The sequence below is a fragment of the Rhinopithecus roxellana genome, chromosome 10 (genome assembly GCF_007565055.1).
Source record: "Rhinopithecus roxellana isolate Shanxi Qingling chromosome 10, ASM756505v1, whole genome shotgun sequence".
Taxonomy (NCBI): Eukaryota; Metazoa; Chordata; class Mammalia; order Primates; family Cercopithecidae; genus Rhinopithecus; species Rhinopithecus roxellana.
Genome location: NC_044558.1, coordinates 44,451,807 through 44,470,642, shown reverse-complemented (window position 1 = coordinate 44,470,642; position 18,836 = coordinate 44,451,807). Strand labels below are relative to the sequence as shown.

At 41.1% G+C, this 18,836-nt stretch overlaps 1 protein-coding gene and 1 long non-coding RNA gene across 7 annotated transcripts in view; one reads left to right on the top strand and one right to left on the bottom strand.

Annotated features, from left to right (window-relative positions):
- GRIP1 (glutamate receptor interacting protein 1) overlaps positions 1-18,836 on the bottom strand; it is a 761,679-nt gene that overhangs the window by 17,510 nt on the left and 725,333 nt on the right. For 5 of the 6 annotated variants that reach the window (XM_030939011.1, XM_030939013.1, XM_030939017.1 and 2 more), the window contains 4 exons: positions 14,526-14,682; positions 12,436-12,547; positions 12,279-12,323; positions 6,912-7,145 (listed from right to left, as the gene is read on the bottom strand). In XM_030939011.1, the coding sequence (XP_030794871.1) occupies positions 6,912-7,145; positions 12,279-12,323; positions 12,436-12,547; positions 14,526-14,682 (548 nt within the window). The remainder of the gene's footprint in view (positions 1-6,911; positions 7,146-12,278; positions 12,324-12,435; positions 12,548-14,525; positions 14,683-18,836) is intronic. The other variant, XM_010379957.2, reaches the window with a different exon arrangement.
- On the top strand, positions 954-17,253 carry LOC115899968. Its single transcript, XR_004059592.1, has 4 exons — positions 954-1,171; positions 3,164-3,270; positions 11,347-11,409; positions 16,509-17,253. It is a non-coding gene; the product is annotated as an uncharacterized LOC115899968 (long non-coding RNA).

The window sequence follows — 18,836 nt, the reverse complement described above, 5'->3', positions numbered from 1 at the left end:
AAAAATGACTGAGACTTCGGGCGCCTGTAGTCCCAGCTACTCGGGAGGCTGAGGCAGGAGAATGGCGTGAACCTGGGAGGCGGAGCTTGCAGTGAGCTGAGATCCGGCCACTGCACTCCAGCCTGGGAGACAGAGCCAGACTCCGTCTCAAAAAAAAAAAAAAAAAAAAAAAAAAAAAAAAAAATGACTGAGACTTGCCTCAGTCATTTTCTCTGACTTACAGAGGTCATGAATATGCCAATAACTCATGTATAGATTCTACAGTGTATACATGTATCAAGATATCCCTTTGTACTCCATAAATGTATATAATTCTTATGTGTCTATTTAAAATAAAATAAAACGTCAATAATTATGGTTTTTGGGAGGGCACGGTGGCTCATGCCTGTAATCCCAGCACTTTGGGAGGCCAAGGCAGGCAGATCATCTGAGGTTGGGAGTTTGAGGCCAGTTTGGCCAACACGATGAAACCCCATCTCTACTAAAACTACAAAAAATTAGCTGGGCGTGGTGATGCCTACCTGTAATCCCAGCTACTCAGGAGGCTGAGGCAGAAGAATTGCTTGAACCTGGGAGGTGGAGGTTGCAGTGAGCCGAGATTATGCCACTGCACTCCAGCCTGGCAACAGAGCCAGACTCCATCCCTCACCTTCCTCCCAAAAAAGATTACATTTTATACATTTAAAATGTGTGTCTTAACAGAATCATAGAGAAGGGAAGCTAACGGAAATGATACATTTTGAGGAAGGTCAGGGCTGGATGCCATTATTTATTTAAAGCATACAAGCCAAACTCCAATCCTTGTCCCACAGTTCTGTGTTCCCCGGATAATGTTCTGTTTGCTGTCCCTGGTTCTACAGGGAGAGAGTTTGCTGGTCAAACTGATAAGTGACTGGTTACTAGACACATATCCATTAAAGACACATATCCACTTCTTTTTGTGAAAGGATTCTCATTCTGGTATACAGAATGAGTATGCAGAATGTCTAGGATGGCTTTATGGCAGTCATCTAGATCTTGTTGAAGTCTGGGATGCTGAAGAAGTCTCATCGTCTGAGTTTCTCACCCTGTAAGGTTGAAGCAAGATGGAATGATGGTGACTTTGCCAGAAAAGAATGCTATATTGTGAAGTCTCCCTCTTCTGATAACAAGTGACCCTGCTCCGTCTTTGGTAAGTGAAGAAACTGTGGCTCCTGGAAGTGGCATGGCTAATGCATGGCAAGTGAGGTCTGCCTGACTAGTAAGCCTATGTTCTCTCTAGTTTATTATTCCTTGCCTGAAGAAAGAGAAGCAGATCTAGCAAAGTGTGGTAGACAAAAAAAAAAAAAAAAAAAAAAAAAAGAAAGTTCATATATTCAGTGTGTTGCTTTTAGCTTCTAGTGATTTCCACAGTACACAATTCTACACTAGCTATTTGGAGAAAGTTGAAGCCTGGCATGAGAATTTCTTTGATTTTGAGAGCTGACTCCAAATATTTTGTGAAGAAAGAAGCATGTTCAAGAATAAGATACATATTTCCATCTCATACTTCCTCCGAGGGCTGAGCCTGTTCCTGACTCAGAGAGATATTGCAAAAGAAGCTGGTATTATACACATTGGAAATGACACTCCTTCTAAGGAGCAAAACAACTTTATCATATCAAGCAGAGCAAAGCTCCCCTCTCGGAAAACTCAAAAATGATCAAAATGCAAACTGGACTTGGAGGGGGGAAAAGGTGATGGCAGCAAAAGCAGCTGTCAAAAATAAAGAGGTTACTTGTGAGTGACTGAAATGTCCAAGTGTCATGCCACCAGCAGCCACAAATAAAAGCAGATGCTGCAACATTTTTAAAAAGCGTTTCTATAAAAAGATAAAAATGGCTGCATATAATTAAGAAGTATAATTTTATTGAAAAGCATGAATGGCAAAGCAAAAGGAAATGTCAATATGATTTTTTTTTTTTAAAGAGAGGGAGTCTTGCTCTGTTACCCAGGCTTGAGAGTGCACTCAATCACAGTTCAATGAAGCCTTGACCTTCCAGGCTCAAGTGATCCTCTTGCCTCAGCCTCTCAAGTAGTTTAGACTACAGGTGCAAGCCACCATCTCCGGCTAATTTTTTCATTTTCTGTAGACATAGGGTCTTGCTACACTGCCCAGGCTGGCCTCTAACTTGTGGGCTCAAGCAATCCTCTTGCATTGACCTTCCAAAGTACGGGGATTATAGGTGTGAGCCACTGTGCCCAGCCTCAATATGAATTTTATAAAAGTCCAAATGCTCTGCATGTGGAGAACTTTCCATCTACAAAAAATCGTTCTGCCTTAAGGTGTGCAAAGAAGTGAGGCTCTAGAACTCATTTCAGAAACAGATTAAGTAGACACCAAAGAATATTTAAGCTTCAGAAGGGAAAGAAGGGTTATCAATGAACAGTAGCTGAGATCACAGGCCCCTTATCTGCGAAGAGAGAGCATCTGTGGTAAGCTGCAGTACAAACCAGAATTCATTTGAAAGATAAAATGCAGAAGCTCCAGGGCCTTAGATGCAGCCTCATTTCCTTTGTACCCTGCCACCCAGCTGTTGCCTATGATTTCACTGAAACAGTTATCACCTCCAGTTAGCAAAATCTAAGGGGGTGATTCTCAATTTCTATTCTGCAAAAGAATCCACTGAAAAGGTTGCTAAAATGTAGATTCTTGGCCCACACTCCCTGAAAATGCTGACGCGTTAAGTCTGTGCTGGGCTTAGGAACCCTTATTTTAACAAGCATCCCGTGGAAAAGGTCATCAGGGGTTCACACTCCAAACTACTGTCTAAGGCTTTAATCCTCAGACTATTGGTTGAGACCTACTAACAAGTCTTGAAGTCAGTTTAGTGAGATTAGCATTTGAAAAGAAACAGAAGAAAAAACAGAAAAATGTCAGTGTATACTGTGCAATTTTTAGATTCATTCACATATATGAGTGTGGGTATACATATGCAGTGAATTGTGAGGTACAATATATTTCAGACTGTGCATCCCAGCTGAGAAAGTTGGAGAAACAGTGGCCTAAAAGGACATGAAGATCACTTCCCTGTGACCCATTTATTGTTTTCTCTATCCCCACGCTGAGTTCCAAATTACTCCAGCTCCACTTCCCTCCCATGTCTACAAAGAGGACATAAGACTGTGTTTCTTTGTTTTCCAGTGTCAGGCATGATAACTGGCTTTTCGGCTTCAGGAATGAATATGGACAACTTGAAGGAAGGCTTGCCAAGACCCCAGTGGAGCCTCAGATGCAGCAGATGATGAAAAGTGAGTGAAAACCATTTAGATTCTGACCTGGGGATCTTCCAAAGGTCTGGAGGAAGAGAAGTGGCAGGAAGGAAAGGGTAGAAAATGAGGGGCAAATTCTGGAGAGTAGGTTGAGACCTCAGAAGCTGGAAGGTGAGCCAATGCATTATTCTTTCCGTATGGAGATGATGTTAGTAACCCACCTGCAGGACCTGGAGTGTTTTTAGCTATTTTTCCTCCCAGCAATGGCACAGATCCTTTTCCATTCATTCATATTATCTTGATCCAACTTATAGTGAAAATAATAAGGTTTCACAGGTGCTAGTCTAGATATGAACAGGCCCACCACTTGTTCTCCTGCATACAGCCTAAACATGTGAGAAAAAGCCACCAGAAAGACAGCACCAGGAAAATAACGCCAAGCATGTTTAGCCCGGTGTGCTATTCATCTCTCCCAGCTTCTCCACTCTGGTCTTTTCAGCCCCTTGGGAATTCCTCCAGTAGGTCCATTTGGAAAAGAGTACCAAGGAGGCTCAGGGGACTGAAAACCAGCTGTGCACTGTGGCTTGGGTTATCTTCAGTTTGAGGAAGCTGTTTTTCTCATTCCCTAGCTCCCTTCTCCATGCCACCAACGCAAAAGAGTACCTTTTCCTAATGTTCACAAAGGTTTAATATAGGCTAGCAGTACCCCAGGGGAAGAGAGCTCCATTCCTTTAACAAGTCACTGTGCCTTTTCATGACATCAGGTAGTCTTTCGGTGTTCAAAAGACACCCACATTCAACACACATGCAATTACCACTCTTTGCTCTAAGTAGCTTTTGTAATGACCATATCTCCGCTCCAGCCCTTCAAAATTGGAGGGTGTGCCTACTAACAAACATCCTGGATGGCCTATCAGAGTAAGTGAAGTCCTTAAAAAAGAATAGAAACCCAAGATGTGAGCATAGATCACTCCAATAATTCCATAGTATCTGGCCACAGGCATCTCAGCTACATCTTCACTTAACTAGGTCATTTTAGGGAGCTTGCAGTGTCTAGGACACCACTTATTTTTTAGAGTCTTATTTTGTTGGGGATCAATTCAGAAAAAAAGTGAAGCTTCATGGGATATGTACATGTTGTCACCATTTAGAGAAAATGACAGAAGTGAAGGAAAAAAGAAGCATCCTACTTATAAGGTCAATTTGGCTCATGTGTGTCTGTGATCTCAGGGTCTCACAGTTCACACACTGCCACACAAATGTTCCAACCAGTCCATCCACAGCCACTCATTATGCCAGTAAGTGGATGATACTTTTTAAAAAAATTTTTATATATTTTTTAGCAGAGCTATTTTAAACCTCGGCTATAACAACACTTGCACATCCAATTCATTGTCATTATCTTTGCTAAATGCTTTTAGTGAAGGAGGGATGAGAAAACAGGTCTTTTGTATTCCTGGGCTATCAATAATCTTCTTCCTTGGAGGTGAATGTTTCACTCCAAAGGAAAAAAATGACTCTATTTTATACTTGCTATTTGTCTATGCCGTATAAGTGAGGACTGAAAATGTGAAGTATATAGCACTTGCTAGGCACTCAGTATGTGTTGAGATGGATTCTCTTTGGGGTGAAGGAAGGTGGGTTATCAAGCAGGCTCCTGTTTCTCTGGGGAACAGAACTGTACAGTAGAGGGGAAGGCAGTGTTCATGGGTACCTGAGGGAACCTGCAGGTACCAGCCCTCTTCTTGGCACAGCAGACTTAGGACTGAATATGTGGCTTCTGCAATTTAATCACCATTGGACTTCTTACAGCCTAATGGCATATGTCAATTAGTATATTAGGATATGTGACTTACCAATCAGACACATCAATTTAGGGTAACTGGATAAACAAGCTAACTTGTGGCTGGGGCCTAAACCTGGGTCACCATCCTAACATGTCAGAAATGTCTTTGTTTTTTCTCTTAGTCTGTAATTCCTCCTAACACACAAGCTTCCAATTCTAGGCTCTGGTCATGTTAGAATATTTGCATCCCCTCTCTCAATGCACCACAATCTTTGACACCCCTTTGCACCTGCTTTTCTCTGTGCTTGGAATGCCCACCCATCCTTTACCTTCCTCTGCATAGTCAACACCTACTTCTGGGAAGTCTTTTCTGTCCATTGATAGTGGGTTAGGGCCCACCCTCAAGGCTGCCCAGGCTTGCCTCTGTCACTGGACTGATGCCATTATCTTCCCTCTGTTTCCCAGGCAGTCTCCTCACTAGACTCTGTACTCCCTGGGGATTTGTAATACATTCTTTGAGTGAATGAATGCACATGATGAGTATTAAATGAATGGAGGAGTGAGTGGTGAAAGAATGAACCCAGGATTGGAACACAAAGTTCAGAACCCAACTTCCCATACTATCCTTTCTCTCACAATATCCTTGTCAGTTGCAAAACAAATAGCTAGGTTTAATAAGGTGGCTAGGGAAATTGAGGTCTTTAGAGGAAAAGAGTGAGTAGCTAGCCTATTGCCTCCTCTGAATCTGACATTTATTTGCTCTTCTGGATAAGATAACGAATATCTAGCTAATAGATTATTAACCACAAAAAATGTCTTGGTTCTCAAGAAAGATGGCATGAGATTGTTACTATTTTATACATCCTTATATATTAACAAACAATAAAGCACTCACTCTAGGAAAGACAACTAGACCTTCACTGCTCTCCTTGGTCTAGGGTTCCACAAACACTGTTACTTACATATGCCTTGGTTAACCTTGCCAGCAAATCTTGAATTCAACTTTGTGTGCAAGAGTGAATTCAACTTTGTGTACACTTTACATGTAGCAAAGTGAGGCAACTATCACAGTCAGAGACAGAATATAACTAGGGCTTGCCTTATTCTGGCCCAAGACCATCTAACACATCTTGGAGAGAACTCCATGTCTCCTGAACAATATAACCATCTACTGTAAGTCTGTAATGAAAGAGTAAACGTCCTTACATTGAACCTGAACCCCCTTTTCTGTGAAGCTATGAGTGTATGACATTTAGAAAATCCTCTCCCCTTCCAATGAGACTGGAACAATAGACTAATTATGCAAGCTCCGTGTGACATTGGAGCCTCAAATTTTTGTAAGAAGATTCTGGCCATAAATAATTTTTCTTTTGGTGGGGGGGACAGAGTGTTGCTCTGTCACTGAGGCTGCAGTGCAGTGGCACAATCTTGGCTCCCTGCAACCTCTGCCTCCCGGGTTCAAGTGGTTCTCCTGCCTCGGCCTTCCAAGTAGCTGGGATTACAGGTGCCAGTCATCACGCCTGGCTAATTTTTGTATTTTCAGTAGAGACGAGGTTTCACCACGTTGGCCAGGCTGGTGTTGAACTCCTGACCTCAAATGATCCACCTGCCTCGGCCTCCCAAAGTGCTGAGATTATAGGTGTGTGTCACCACACCCAGACATCATAAATACACTTGATAAATACATTTCTTGAAAGCCAATTTCCCCTGCTTTTCAGGATAACCTCCCAGGGATTGTATTTTGAGAACAAAGTCTCTGAATATCTGTCTTTAAGCTTCTTTGCTTGGATGAGCCAACAGGAGGATACCATTGCCATGCTTACATCCGGGCATACATGCTATGCAGAATGGCTGCCAAATTTGACCCTAGGGAAAGAAGAGAAAGCTTACTGACCTTGTGCAGCTCCACAGGAGTTGGAGACATGATCTCCTTTATTTCTTGTTTCATTTTTCTCAGGGTTACTGACTTTCTTCCCACATCTGAAGGCAGGGTGTTGCTCCGAGTTGTTTGGCTGTAGTGCGGCCGCGAGCTGCTGCGCTCCTGGAAGCTGGCTTGTCGCCCCAGCTGACTGCGAGGTGTTGGAGCCTCATGATTCAAACTCATCGTGCTCCCCGACATGATTGTTGCCTGTGGCATTGACAATTTTTAGAAACAGTTAAGCCATGGACTAAGGAAAGGGTTTGGTGCTCAACAGTAAGCACATTTATCCTTCTGCGAGGTAAAAATACAGTCTCTTCAGGGCAAAACCAAAGGCTGGAGAATGGATGTACTAATTGAACTATGAAAGTCTGGAAAATGCTTTGCAAGTAACATTTATAATGCACATCTCAAATCCAATTTAAGTACTTAAGCCATTGAGTTTATTTAATCAAATACCACCCCTGGCAGTTTTGAGGCAAATTGAAAAGCTCTAACATTTGCTTACTGTAAACTACATTTTAAGCATTAACTTTCCACTGAGTGGGTTCTAACAGATGGGATTCATGAGGCCACCTTGAATATATCTTATAGAAATGAACCAAGAACTTCTCAATGGACACCAGGCTGCCTGTACTTGCAATGCTGCCTCTATCTCCAATGGCAGCTAACAATGGGTTGGAATGGGATGACTGATATAAAGGCAAGGGGTTCTTCCCAAGCTTCTGTCTAGCACTGTATATTGTCTTTCCTGCGGCCAAGTGGCCTGTCCCCAAAGTCTGTAGACCAGCTAAGTTTCCATATTATTTGATACAGATTAAATGTTTCTTAGAAATACCCTTTGTATAAGATCCTCAGAGAATCTTTTCATTTATTATCATTTATTATGTTCTTATATTCAACTTTTTGCTTACAAGCAGTAGGACTTGAATTGGATGTTACCAGTGAATTGGGAAGTTTGTTTGGTTTCAAATATGTTCTTCCCTGAATACTTCACAAGCAATGACAAGATTAGATACCAAAGATGAACAAGGCTCAGAACTGGAAAAAAAAAAAAAAAAAAAAAAAGGATTTGAAACCAATATCAAGTAGTAGATATTCATTTCTCATGGTTGGAGAATGCTAAAATTCTGAAAACATGCCCGTAGCCAGCTCTGTACTCCTGGGTGTAATGGTATAAAGGTAAACTAGCATTGATAAATCTGCCTGAAATCATGGGGACTGAAAACACGTTCCATTTGCCATGTGATTTAGTTGTTTATATTAATACTGATGCTAAAAGTAACAGAAGCTTAACTGGTTGAGTCTTTTGAATGTAGTCACTCATTTAAGCCTCACAACAACTCTATGGGGTAGGTACTGTTACTGCTCTCTATTTATTTATTTATTTATTTATTTATTTATTTATTTATTTATTTATTTATTTGAGACAGACTCTCACTCTGTCACCCAGGCTAGGGTGCAGTGGTGTGATCCTGGCTCACTGTAGCCTCTGCCTTCTTTGTTCAAGCAATTCTTGTGCCACAGCCTCCAAAGTAGCTGGGAATACAGGCAAGGACCACCATGCTCGGCTAATTTTTGTATTTTTAGTAGAGATGGATTTCACCATGTTGGCCAGGCTGGTCTGGAACTTCTGATCTCAAGTGACCTACACGACTTAGCCTCCTAAAGTGCTGGGATTACAGGTGTGAGTCACCACACCTGGCCATTCCTCTCAACTTATAGGTAAGCAACTAAGGCACAAAGAGGCTGACTCACCCAAGCTCACATTGGTAGTAAATGAGCCGAGGGCACTTTACAAAACTATTGATCATAAGGGAATCCTGCAAAGTGAGTAGAGTTTTCATCTGTCACGTCTCTAAGATTTCATGATTCTCAAATTCACCTGGTGTTCAGCTATACACACACTATTAACAAGATCTTTGAACAACAGCCAAGTGTTGGCACACATGTGCATATATCTAACAACTTTGTTGAAAAAGAAATGAAACAAGTAAACCATTCATTTCTTGGCTAGATCAGTTATACTGATAATTTTGAAAAAGAAAATTATAACTGTAAAAGACTTGCTGATCACTGAACATTAACATGTGCTAAGTCCCATACAGATTGTATGTAGAATATCATGTAATACATAAGTAACCCTACACAATAGATATTAAAATTACCATACATCCTCATTTCAGTAAAGGAAAGAGATGCATGGACAAGTTAAGCAACTTGCCCAAGAGCCCGGGCATGGAGCTCTAGCATTCTGACTCCAGAACTCTCGTTCTTGACTGTTCGGTGCTTCTCAGTGAAATGTTAGGTTGAACCATATAAAACTTACTTTTTAGTAAGTAGAAAGATGCCTAGCATTTAAAAACAAGTGTGGGCTATTTATATAACAGTTTATTTCAGATAAATACCCTTTTTAAGTTGATTGAAACCTTTCTTTACTGGCTTCATTGGTGTCATGGGATATTCTTTATTTTATGGCACTTACTCATGTATATTTTATTTTATTATTTATTTTTAAATGGAGTCTCACTCTGTCATCAGGATGAAGTTCAGTGATGCGATCTCAGCTCACTGCAACCTCCGCCTCCTGGGTTCAAGCAATTCTCTTGCCTCAGCTTCCCAAGTAGCTGGGATCACACGTACCTGTCACCAAGCCTGGCTAATTTTTGTATTTTTAGTAGATATGAGGTTTCTCCACATTGGCCAAGCTGGTCTCAAACTCCTGACCTCAGGTGATCCACCTGCCTCAGCCTCCCAAAGTGCTGGGATTACCGGCCTGAGGCACTGTGCCCACCTCATTTCTATGTTTAATTTAGTGTATCTGACAGTGCTCAGTGGTTATTTTCTTGCCATGCTGACCCTCCATTTATTATTTTTACCTACTTAGACTAGTTGTTTGCTTTGCTAACATCCGTTTTTAAATATTCATTTTTCATGAGAATGACAGGACACGTGTTGGAAGTAAAACACTTAATCACTACATCTGGGAGACCACAGTTTTGCTTTGATGAGTCTTAGCTGCCATAGAAGAAATTACAAATTGATTTAGAAAAGGTTCTGATGGAAGAAATAAGATACTATCACTAATTGTTTGGTTCGCATTTCCAAGTAAGTATGTGAGTCTGTACAGTAATCAAAATTTGATTACTTTGTTTAAAATGAACTTTACGTAGCATCTAAGAAGGAACATAAAAGGTAAAACAAATATAAAAACTAAAATAAAAAGCTAAAAAAAATTATTTTTAATTACCTAGAATTTGCTTTGGTCTCAAGAGTATGTATTACCTGTTTTCATTTGCCGTAATTCATAATTGCATATTATCCCTAAGGAAACCTAGAGTTCTCTATCTGACATTTAGTTAAATCTTCTTCCTATATTATGCTAAACAAAAAATGGTTAAAGCAGTGTTCATTAATCAAGAAAGGGCAAAAATACTAATAGTTAATTTTTACTGAATACTTTGTTGAATACTTGTTAAGTGCCACATAATTATTAGCTCATTATAATTTCCATCTTTTATAGAAGAAATATCTGATAAGAGAGGTTAGAAACTTGTCCAAAGACTCATTCAAATTTCTCTCCTTTGTTAAAGCTATACATCTTTCCGTGCTAAAGTTGAACCTAAATTATTGCTAGCTATAGGAAAAATGATTAGTAAATTAATATTCATTTCCATTTCAATTGTAATCATCTTTCATCTTGGCTAACCTACATTTATTAGTATTATAGTGTGCTTTAACTTTTAATGCTGGATGTAAATTTAATATGCAAGAATCTAGCTCTAATATTTTTTGTATAATAGCATTTCCAATCAAGGGAATGGGGTTCATTTAAACCAATACATAAATATTCTTTGTGATAACAGTCTAAATATAACTAATTTATGAATTTGCCAATCATTCATCCTAGTTGAGGATTTAATTTCCCTTTGGCTTATAAATTCAACTCATTTGCTTTCTGCATTAATAATGTCAAGGGCCACACCTGTCTGGAGCTATGTGACAGCAAAGTCACAGGCTGTGGCAACATAAAGTCTACTCTTGCTGATGGATGTTGTTTTCATCAGATAACTCAATTTCTGGGTGAAAACAGAACCTCATTGTATTACTTTTTACATCATTTTATTTTTGCCTAATGTAAAACAAGCTGTTAGAAAAACAACTTTTTTCTTCAAAAGGGAAGTATCAAATGCACAATGAAAATGCAGGATGAGCCAAAACATGCTTTCAAAAGCAGGGCTATGTTCAAGAATTGTGAATTGTGCTCATTATTCAGTTTGGGCTACTTTTCTTCATCATTCTACATGCAGAAGGTGGTACAGGTTTAAATAAGCCAGCTGATACTTAAGCATTCTGTTCTTTTTGAAAGTTGTATAAAAAGGAATCACTGCTAACATCTTACTTCATTTAGATTTTACAGGATTATCCATGTCCAGAACCTTTAACTGTGCTCTGAAGCTGCAGTTCATGCCAGGTAATACTATGATGTTTACAAGTTCAAACTAATATTTTTCTTTATAATTCTCTTTGCAGATTCACAAACATTAGAATCACATAAAATATCCACACATGCAATTGAGAAGCAAAATAATATAAAGATGAGTAATCATTTTAGAATTGCAAGAGTTTCACCCCATTATGCCATTCACATTCCTTATGGTAACTTGGGGACCTCATAAGACATCAAAATAAAAATGAGACTTTTGCCACTTTATTTTTTACAGCTCAGAAAATTTAAAAGAACATAAAAGGAAACAGTCCAGGACTTCTCAGACTAAAGTGTGAATACCATCAGCAAATTCATGGCTTTGATTAAAGAACTCACCAGGAGTTCAGCTATTACATTCCATCTCATTCTTCCTTGAATTCACACTAAGTTAATACAGATGGAATCAGGATTTGCAATTAACAGCAACGTACCATGTAATATTTTTGCTGCTTATCAAATAGACTGGCCTTTTTCAGCAGCTGCATTGTCATCTACTTTAAGGACAAAACAAAGTAAAATAAAATTTCCTCTTATGTTCCTCTTAGCGATCAAATTAATTTCTCTACCAGGTACAAATGAAAACATGCCAAAGAAACCTTTCTAAAGCAACTAAGAGAATGGGATGCGCCACTGCTGGGAGACTTAGCTCGCTTTTTAGCGATTTGGTGGGAAACAGATACAGTCAGGGTTAGCAGGGAGCAATGGCAGAAGCCACAAGTCAGTAAGCTTGAGGGGTGGAGATGGGGAAATAAATACTTTTGACTGCATTGTATAAAATCAAATTGCTGTCCAGAAGGCAAGGGGGTAGGGAAGGCAGCTTCACAAGCAAAAATATAAACATAAAGGGTAGCTACCAAGAGAGTCATGTTTCTCAAAGACACACGCCTGTCAGCTTTCTCCTGTGGAAAGGGTTAAAGCTTTTAAATGAACTGGTGTGAGAAATGCAAACTTAAAAGGACCAAAAAAAATGAATGTAGAAACAATAAAAGTAAGCAGCAGGACTGAGGCTACCTCCAGTTCTCTCAGAATTCCTGACTGTCCGCAGGTTTCCAAATCCTCCAGCGCTTGAGACCAGAAGTTCTCCTCTTGTTCTATCTCTGCACTATCGGCAGCCCCTGCAAAACTGTTGTCAAGAAACACAGGCTGGGTTAGGAACTTGCCAGACTTTTTTTTTTTTTTGAGACAGAGTCTTGCTCTATAGCCCAGACTGGAGTGCAGTGGCGCAATCTCGGCTCACTGCAAGCTCCAGCTCCCGGGTTCCCACCATTCTCCTGCCTCAGTCTCCCGAGTAGCTGGGACTACAGGTGCCTGCCACCACGCCCAGCTTTTTTTTTTTTTTTTTTTGTATTTTTAGTAGACACAGGGTTTCACCATTTTAGACAGGATGGTCTTGATCTCCTGACCTCGTGATCCGCCTGTCTCGGCCTCCCAAAGTGCTAGGATTACAGGCATGAGCCACCGCACCCGGCTTTTTTTTTTTTTTTTTTTTTTTTTTGTATCCAGAATATCTCTCCTTCATCTCACACAAAATAAAGAAAGGCAGTCATTTTGGATCAGGCTTTCTTTCACCTGTGCCCTCCAAGTATATGAGCTTCAGCAGAGGAACGTTTTAGGAAATGCAGTGTTGTGAAGATGGAAAGTATGGTCCATGGTCTTACTACCGGATTTCAGACTATTTGTGGCTGCTGCTAAATGGGCTGCAGCCATGTGATGACCCTATTGGAATGGGATGGAATGCTGGAAATGTATTTCAGCTGCTACATCTACAAGGAAAGAGAAATCATAATTTTCTCTAAGAGAGAAACATGTGTTTTTCCCACTTATTTAAAGATCACTATAAGTAAACCAAATGCTATCACTTTTTATAAATTTCCTTAAAATGTTTTGGTAAGGAACAAAATGGTAAAATATACTTTGCTGAAAAGATGGATCCATGAGGTATCTTAAAAAAAAATGTAACTTAATGTGAAACTAACTTTTAAAAGAAAGGAGAGGGGCGCAGTGCAGTGGCTCAAGCTTGTAATCCCAACACTTTGGGAGACCTAGGTGGGCAGATCACTTGAGGTCTGGAGACCAGCCTGGCCAACATGGTGAAACCCTGTCTCTACTAAAAATAACTAAAAACACAAAAATTAGCTGGCGTGGTGGCAGGCGCCTGTAGTCCCAGCTAATTGGGGGCCTAAGGCAGAATTGCTTGACCCTGGGAGGTAGAGGTTGCAGTAAGCTGAGATCATGCCACAGCACTCCAGCCTGGGTGACAGAGTGAGACCTTGTCTCAAAAATAAAAAATAGGCTGGGAACTGTGGCTCATACCTGTAATCCCAGCACTTTGGGAGGCTGAGGCAGGCGGATCATGAGGGTCAGGAGTTCGAGACCAGCCTGGTCAACACGATGAAACCCTGTCTCTAGTAAAAATACAAAAATTAGCCAGGCGTGGTGGCGCATGCCAGTAATCCCAGCTACTTGGGAGGCTGAGATAGGAGAATCACTTGAACCCAGGAGGAGGAGGTTGCAGTGAGCCCAGATGGCACCACTGCACTCCAGCCTAGGCAATAGAGCGATACTCCATCTCAAAAAATAAAATAAAATAAAAAATAAAAATAATACAAGATAAAATTTAAAAACAAAAATTAGGCGGATGTGGTGGCACACGCCTATAATCCCGGTTACTCAGGAGGCTGAGGCATGGGAATTCACTAGAACCTGGGAGGTAGAGGTTGCGGTGAGCCGAGATCTTGCCATTGCACTGCAGCCTGGGCAGCAAAGTGAGACTCTGTCTCAAAAAAATAATAAAATAAAATAAAGGAGAGGAACCTACCTGTCATAAGGAAGGGAGTGCAAAGTTTACAGAAGCAGCTTCTCCCCAGGTGCTACTACTGTTTTCGATAGGGGAAACCCAGCTCTTGCCCTGTTGTGTGGTGCTCAGGCTGCCACTGGTCAGGCAGCTTTTAGAATACTGCCATGTGGCCAGCATGGACAATTATGGTGGCTTTAAGAAGCCCATACTAACAATATGTGCCACTGGAAGTACAGAAGTTCAAATCTTGCCCACATGACCATACAGTCATCTTGGATGAGGCAGCATTGGTTGAAAACCTTACCCACTGGCTGTGGACCGGTCCCAGTCTTCATTACTCAGCCCCACATCTGGGTAAGTCTGGCTTCGAGGCTTAGTGACTGGGGACAAGCTGCCTCTCTGTTTTGGACTCCTCCAGTCATAGGTGTTGAAATTGTATCCTGAGGCCTGAAAACTAGTGCCTAAAATATAAACAAGGTGTTAGCATTGGGCCCAAGGATTACTTAATACATTGAGAAATTACACTGTAACCAGTAGAGGAGTTGAATAATAACAGCAATGACAATGACAATAGTGAACACATTGTGTGTGCTTATTGTGCACCAAGGACTTCACCAAGTACTTCATTTTGAGCCATCTTTTTTCTTTAGAGCCATCTTTGGAGGTAGATACTCATTATTTGCATTTTACAGATGAGGACACTGACGGCTTAGAACAGTGGTTTCAAGTACCCAAGGCTACTTGCAAACTTTCTTGAGAGTTCAAGTCACAATTTTAGGAGAATCGGTTTTCAGATCCTCAAGTTCTAGATGCACTTCTTCCCAAAACTGGCTTAGCTGAGATCTGCCAGTTAGTTCTCCCTTCTCATTTCCTCTTTCACAACTGTACTCCTGCCACTTTACAGACAAAAGACATATTTCTCATCCATTTCAAACCTTTTTTTTTTTGAGATGGAGTCTCGCTCTGTCATCCAGGATGGAGTACAGTGGTGCAATCTCCCCTCACTGCAACCTCCTCCTCCCGGGTTCAAACAATTCTCCTGCCTCAGCCTCTCAAGTAGCTAGGATTACAGAAGTGCACCACCACACCCAGTTAATCTTTTTTATTTTTAGTAGAGACAGGGTTTTACCATGTTGGCCAGGATGGTCTCGTACTCCTGACCTCAGGTGATCCACCCACCTTGGCCTCCCAGAGTGCTGTGATTACAGGCGTGAGCCATCGTGCTGGCCCCATTTCAAGTATTTGAAAGTGCTTGGGCCCTGGGATATAGACTCCCAGCTGCCAAATCAAGGGATAATTTGGGAAAGCCTTGTTCCTGTGATGAGGTCTGTTGGGAACAAGGCATTATTTCAACCAGGCACAAACTCACGGCAAGGCTTTCACCCCTCTCGCTCATCCATCTCTCATGCTGCCTCAGAGAATTCAGAAGGGCAACGGATGTCAGGGATAAGGAGCCTGCTGCGTTTATTGTTTATTTGAATTGCAAAATGCTGACTTTTTTGCCACCAGGGAGTTATATCTGATTAGCCTGATGGGTGAGACAGTGAGGAATGGCTTTGGCAATTCGGTTACATAATGGACACTTTCCTACAAATTTGAGCTGAAGCTGTAGTTCCAAGATTTTGATAGAAATATTTTTAAAGCATTTTTACAACAAACTGGAAATTACAGTCTTTGCAAGTATTTACATTTTGTGAGAAAAACATTTAGACAACAACTTTTAGTAGGTGATGGGGTATATAGTTCTTCAAAATTATTTTGGGGGTTTAAGTGGGGCTCGATTGTAGGTCTGACTCCATAGCTTGTGCTGTAATCATCACATACTCCTTCATCCACTACCTCAGGTTGTGACTTGTGTGTGTGCATGTGTATTTACATGGATGCATTGGCTTGGAATATGATATGTGTTTCTTACTGTGCTTAAATCATTTAATACAGCAAACAGACCTGGACCCACATTTTCAGGTACAGTTAAATGGTCTGATCGTGTAAGATGATTCTGTCTCCATGATATCCTGGTTTCCTCTTCCCCGTTCACTTTCTCTCCACCTGTTGTTGAAGCCTCTAATGCCGTTTTTGCTACTAGTTTAAAGCCCAAGGACAGCAGGATATCTGAAGGATAATACTCTCTGATCAAAAGGATTTGATCTCAAGAACCCAGGGCAATGCCTACCACCACATGATGGAAATACTCTAAGAACCTTCTATTTTAGGACACCAAGGATTAGAAGACCTTGGAGCAGAGGAAATATTTACAGTTCAATATCTCATTCTCTCTTTTTCCTAGGTAACTGCAGAAGCGTGGTTAGCCCTCTGGGAAGAAGTCTTGCGTGATGAATGCAGTTTTCTGTCAAAAGTGTTGACTTAAGGAAACACAGATGTGTCTTCTCTTGAAGGGGAACTAAGTAGCTGTGAATTTCATCCTGGCTCCCTCTGATGGACTAACCATTTTCTCCTTCTGAACCAACCAAACCAACCCCAAATACCTGAAGTCTCAGCTTTTATAATACGAAGAGTTTGGGGAAGCCTGTACCTCACTTTCTTTAACTGGTTTCAACCCTCAACCTTTCAAAGAGCCAATGCTAATTGGTGGTGTCTTCCTGGAGTATCCTTTTCTGATAAACATTAACTCGAATGACCACTGAGTTCCCTGGTGAAATTTCAACATTAGACTGATTTTCTTTCCAACTGTTGTTTGTATAATAAGTAGTTCTTGGAGACTTAGGCAAGAGTGCAAGAATGGGCTTGAGCAGATGTGCACCACCATCAGTAGGAAACTGCTAACCTTGAAAGGCATGTGTATCTCTAATAAGGATGTCTTGTCTTAATAAGCACTATTAAATGATTATTGCATTACAACAAAGCAGAGAAAGAAAAGGGGATAAGATTCAAATCTCTTTGGGTGAAATGTAAAGTCAGAAAACCTGATCCCAGCTCTTCCGTAGTCCGTGCTATGCTGACCCAGAGATTAAAGTAAGAGAAGTTGACCAGGTGCGGTGGCTCACGTCTAGCACTTTGGGAGGCCAAGACAGGCAGATGGCTTGAGCTTAGGAGTTCAAGACCAGCCTGGGCAATCAGCTATCTCTACAAAGAAAACAAACAAAAACCCAAACCTCCAAAATTAGCTAGGCATGGTGGCACATGCCAGCTACTTGGGGTGCTGAGGCAAGAAGATTGCTTAAGTCTGGTCGTTGAGGCCACAGTGAGCCAAGTTTGCACCACTGCACTCTAGCCTGGGTGACAAAGCAAGACCCTATCTCAAAAATAGAAAAGTAACTGGGCATGGTTATGAATACCTGTAATACCAGCTACTTGAGAGGCTGAGATAAGAGGATCCCTTGAGCCCAGGAGTTCGAGACCAGTCTGAGTAACATAGCAAGACCCTGTCTCAAAAATAAATAAATAAATAAAACTTAATAAAAGTAAAGTAAGAAAAGACCAAGGTTGAAATCCTAGCTCAGCCACTTCCTCACTTCACAGCCTGGCCAACTAACCTGAGGGTAAAATGGGGATAACAATAGGTACTTTACTAGGTTGGTAAGAGAATGAAGAAGAATGAATGCACACCTTACGAAAGTGCCTAGAACACAAGGAGGTTTTAATGAACACAGATGCCCATTGTTACTATATACTAAGTCCTTCAACCTCTCAAGATCTTGGTTTCTTTATCTTTAAGGTAGGGAGACAAGGAAAAGAGATAAGTCTCAGCATTATTAATGCAGTAAACATTTGGGTGTCTCTTAAGTATCAGATACTATATATCAGGAACTAAAATGCAAAGGGAAATAAAACTGATTCCTGTCCTCAAAAACTGCATTGTTTGGTATATGTATAGGAGAAGAAGAAAGAAGCATAGAAAGTGAGTTCTAGTAGCATGTGAAAGTGTCATACTTTTAGTCTTAATACACTAATATGGAAGGACAGAGACCAGTTTGGGGATTGGAAGGTGGATCATGAAGGGTGCCAAAGGAAAAATGACATAAAAGCTTAGAGTTAGATAGCAGGTCAGCATTTACTAGTTGGAACTGTTGGGTAAGACAGTGCATGGTGGGCATGGTGGCTCATGCCTGTAATCCCAGCATTTTGGGAACCTGAGGCAAGTGATCCACCTGAGGCCAGGAGTTCGAGACCAGTCTGGCCAACATGGCGAAAACCCATCTCTACTAAAAATACAAAAATTAGCTGGGTGTTGTGATGCATGCCTGTTGTCCCAGCTACTCTGGAGGCTGAGGCAAGAGAATCTCTTGGACGCAAGAGGCGGAGGTTGCAGCGAGCCGAGGGCACACCATTGCACTCCAGCCTGGGCAACAGAGTGAGACTCTGTCTCAAAAACAACAACAACAACAACAACAACAACAACAACAACAACAACAACAACAGACAGTGTTGGCCAAGTAGAAGAGAGCCTGGTAAAGGTGCAGTCAGGGTAAACAGAGCCTCGATTCTATCAGTGGATCTCTGTTCTACTACTAAGAAGGGAAAAGTATTCCAGGAATATTCTGGGGCCTCCTACCATGTGTACTTATTCCTCCCCATAGAAGGAATGTGATTTACCCAACTGTTGAGTTTTGGAAAAGAACACTGGGCATGCCACTCAGCCCGTTCCTGGCTTTCT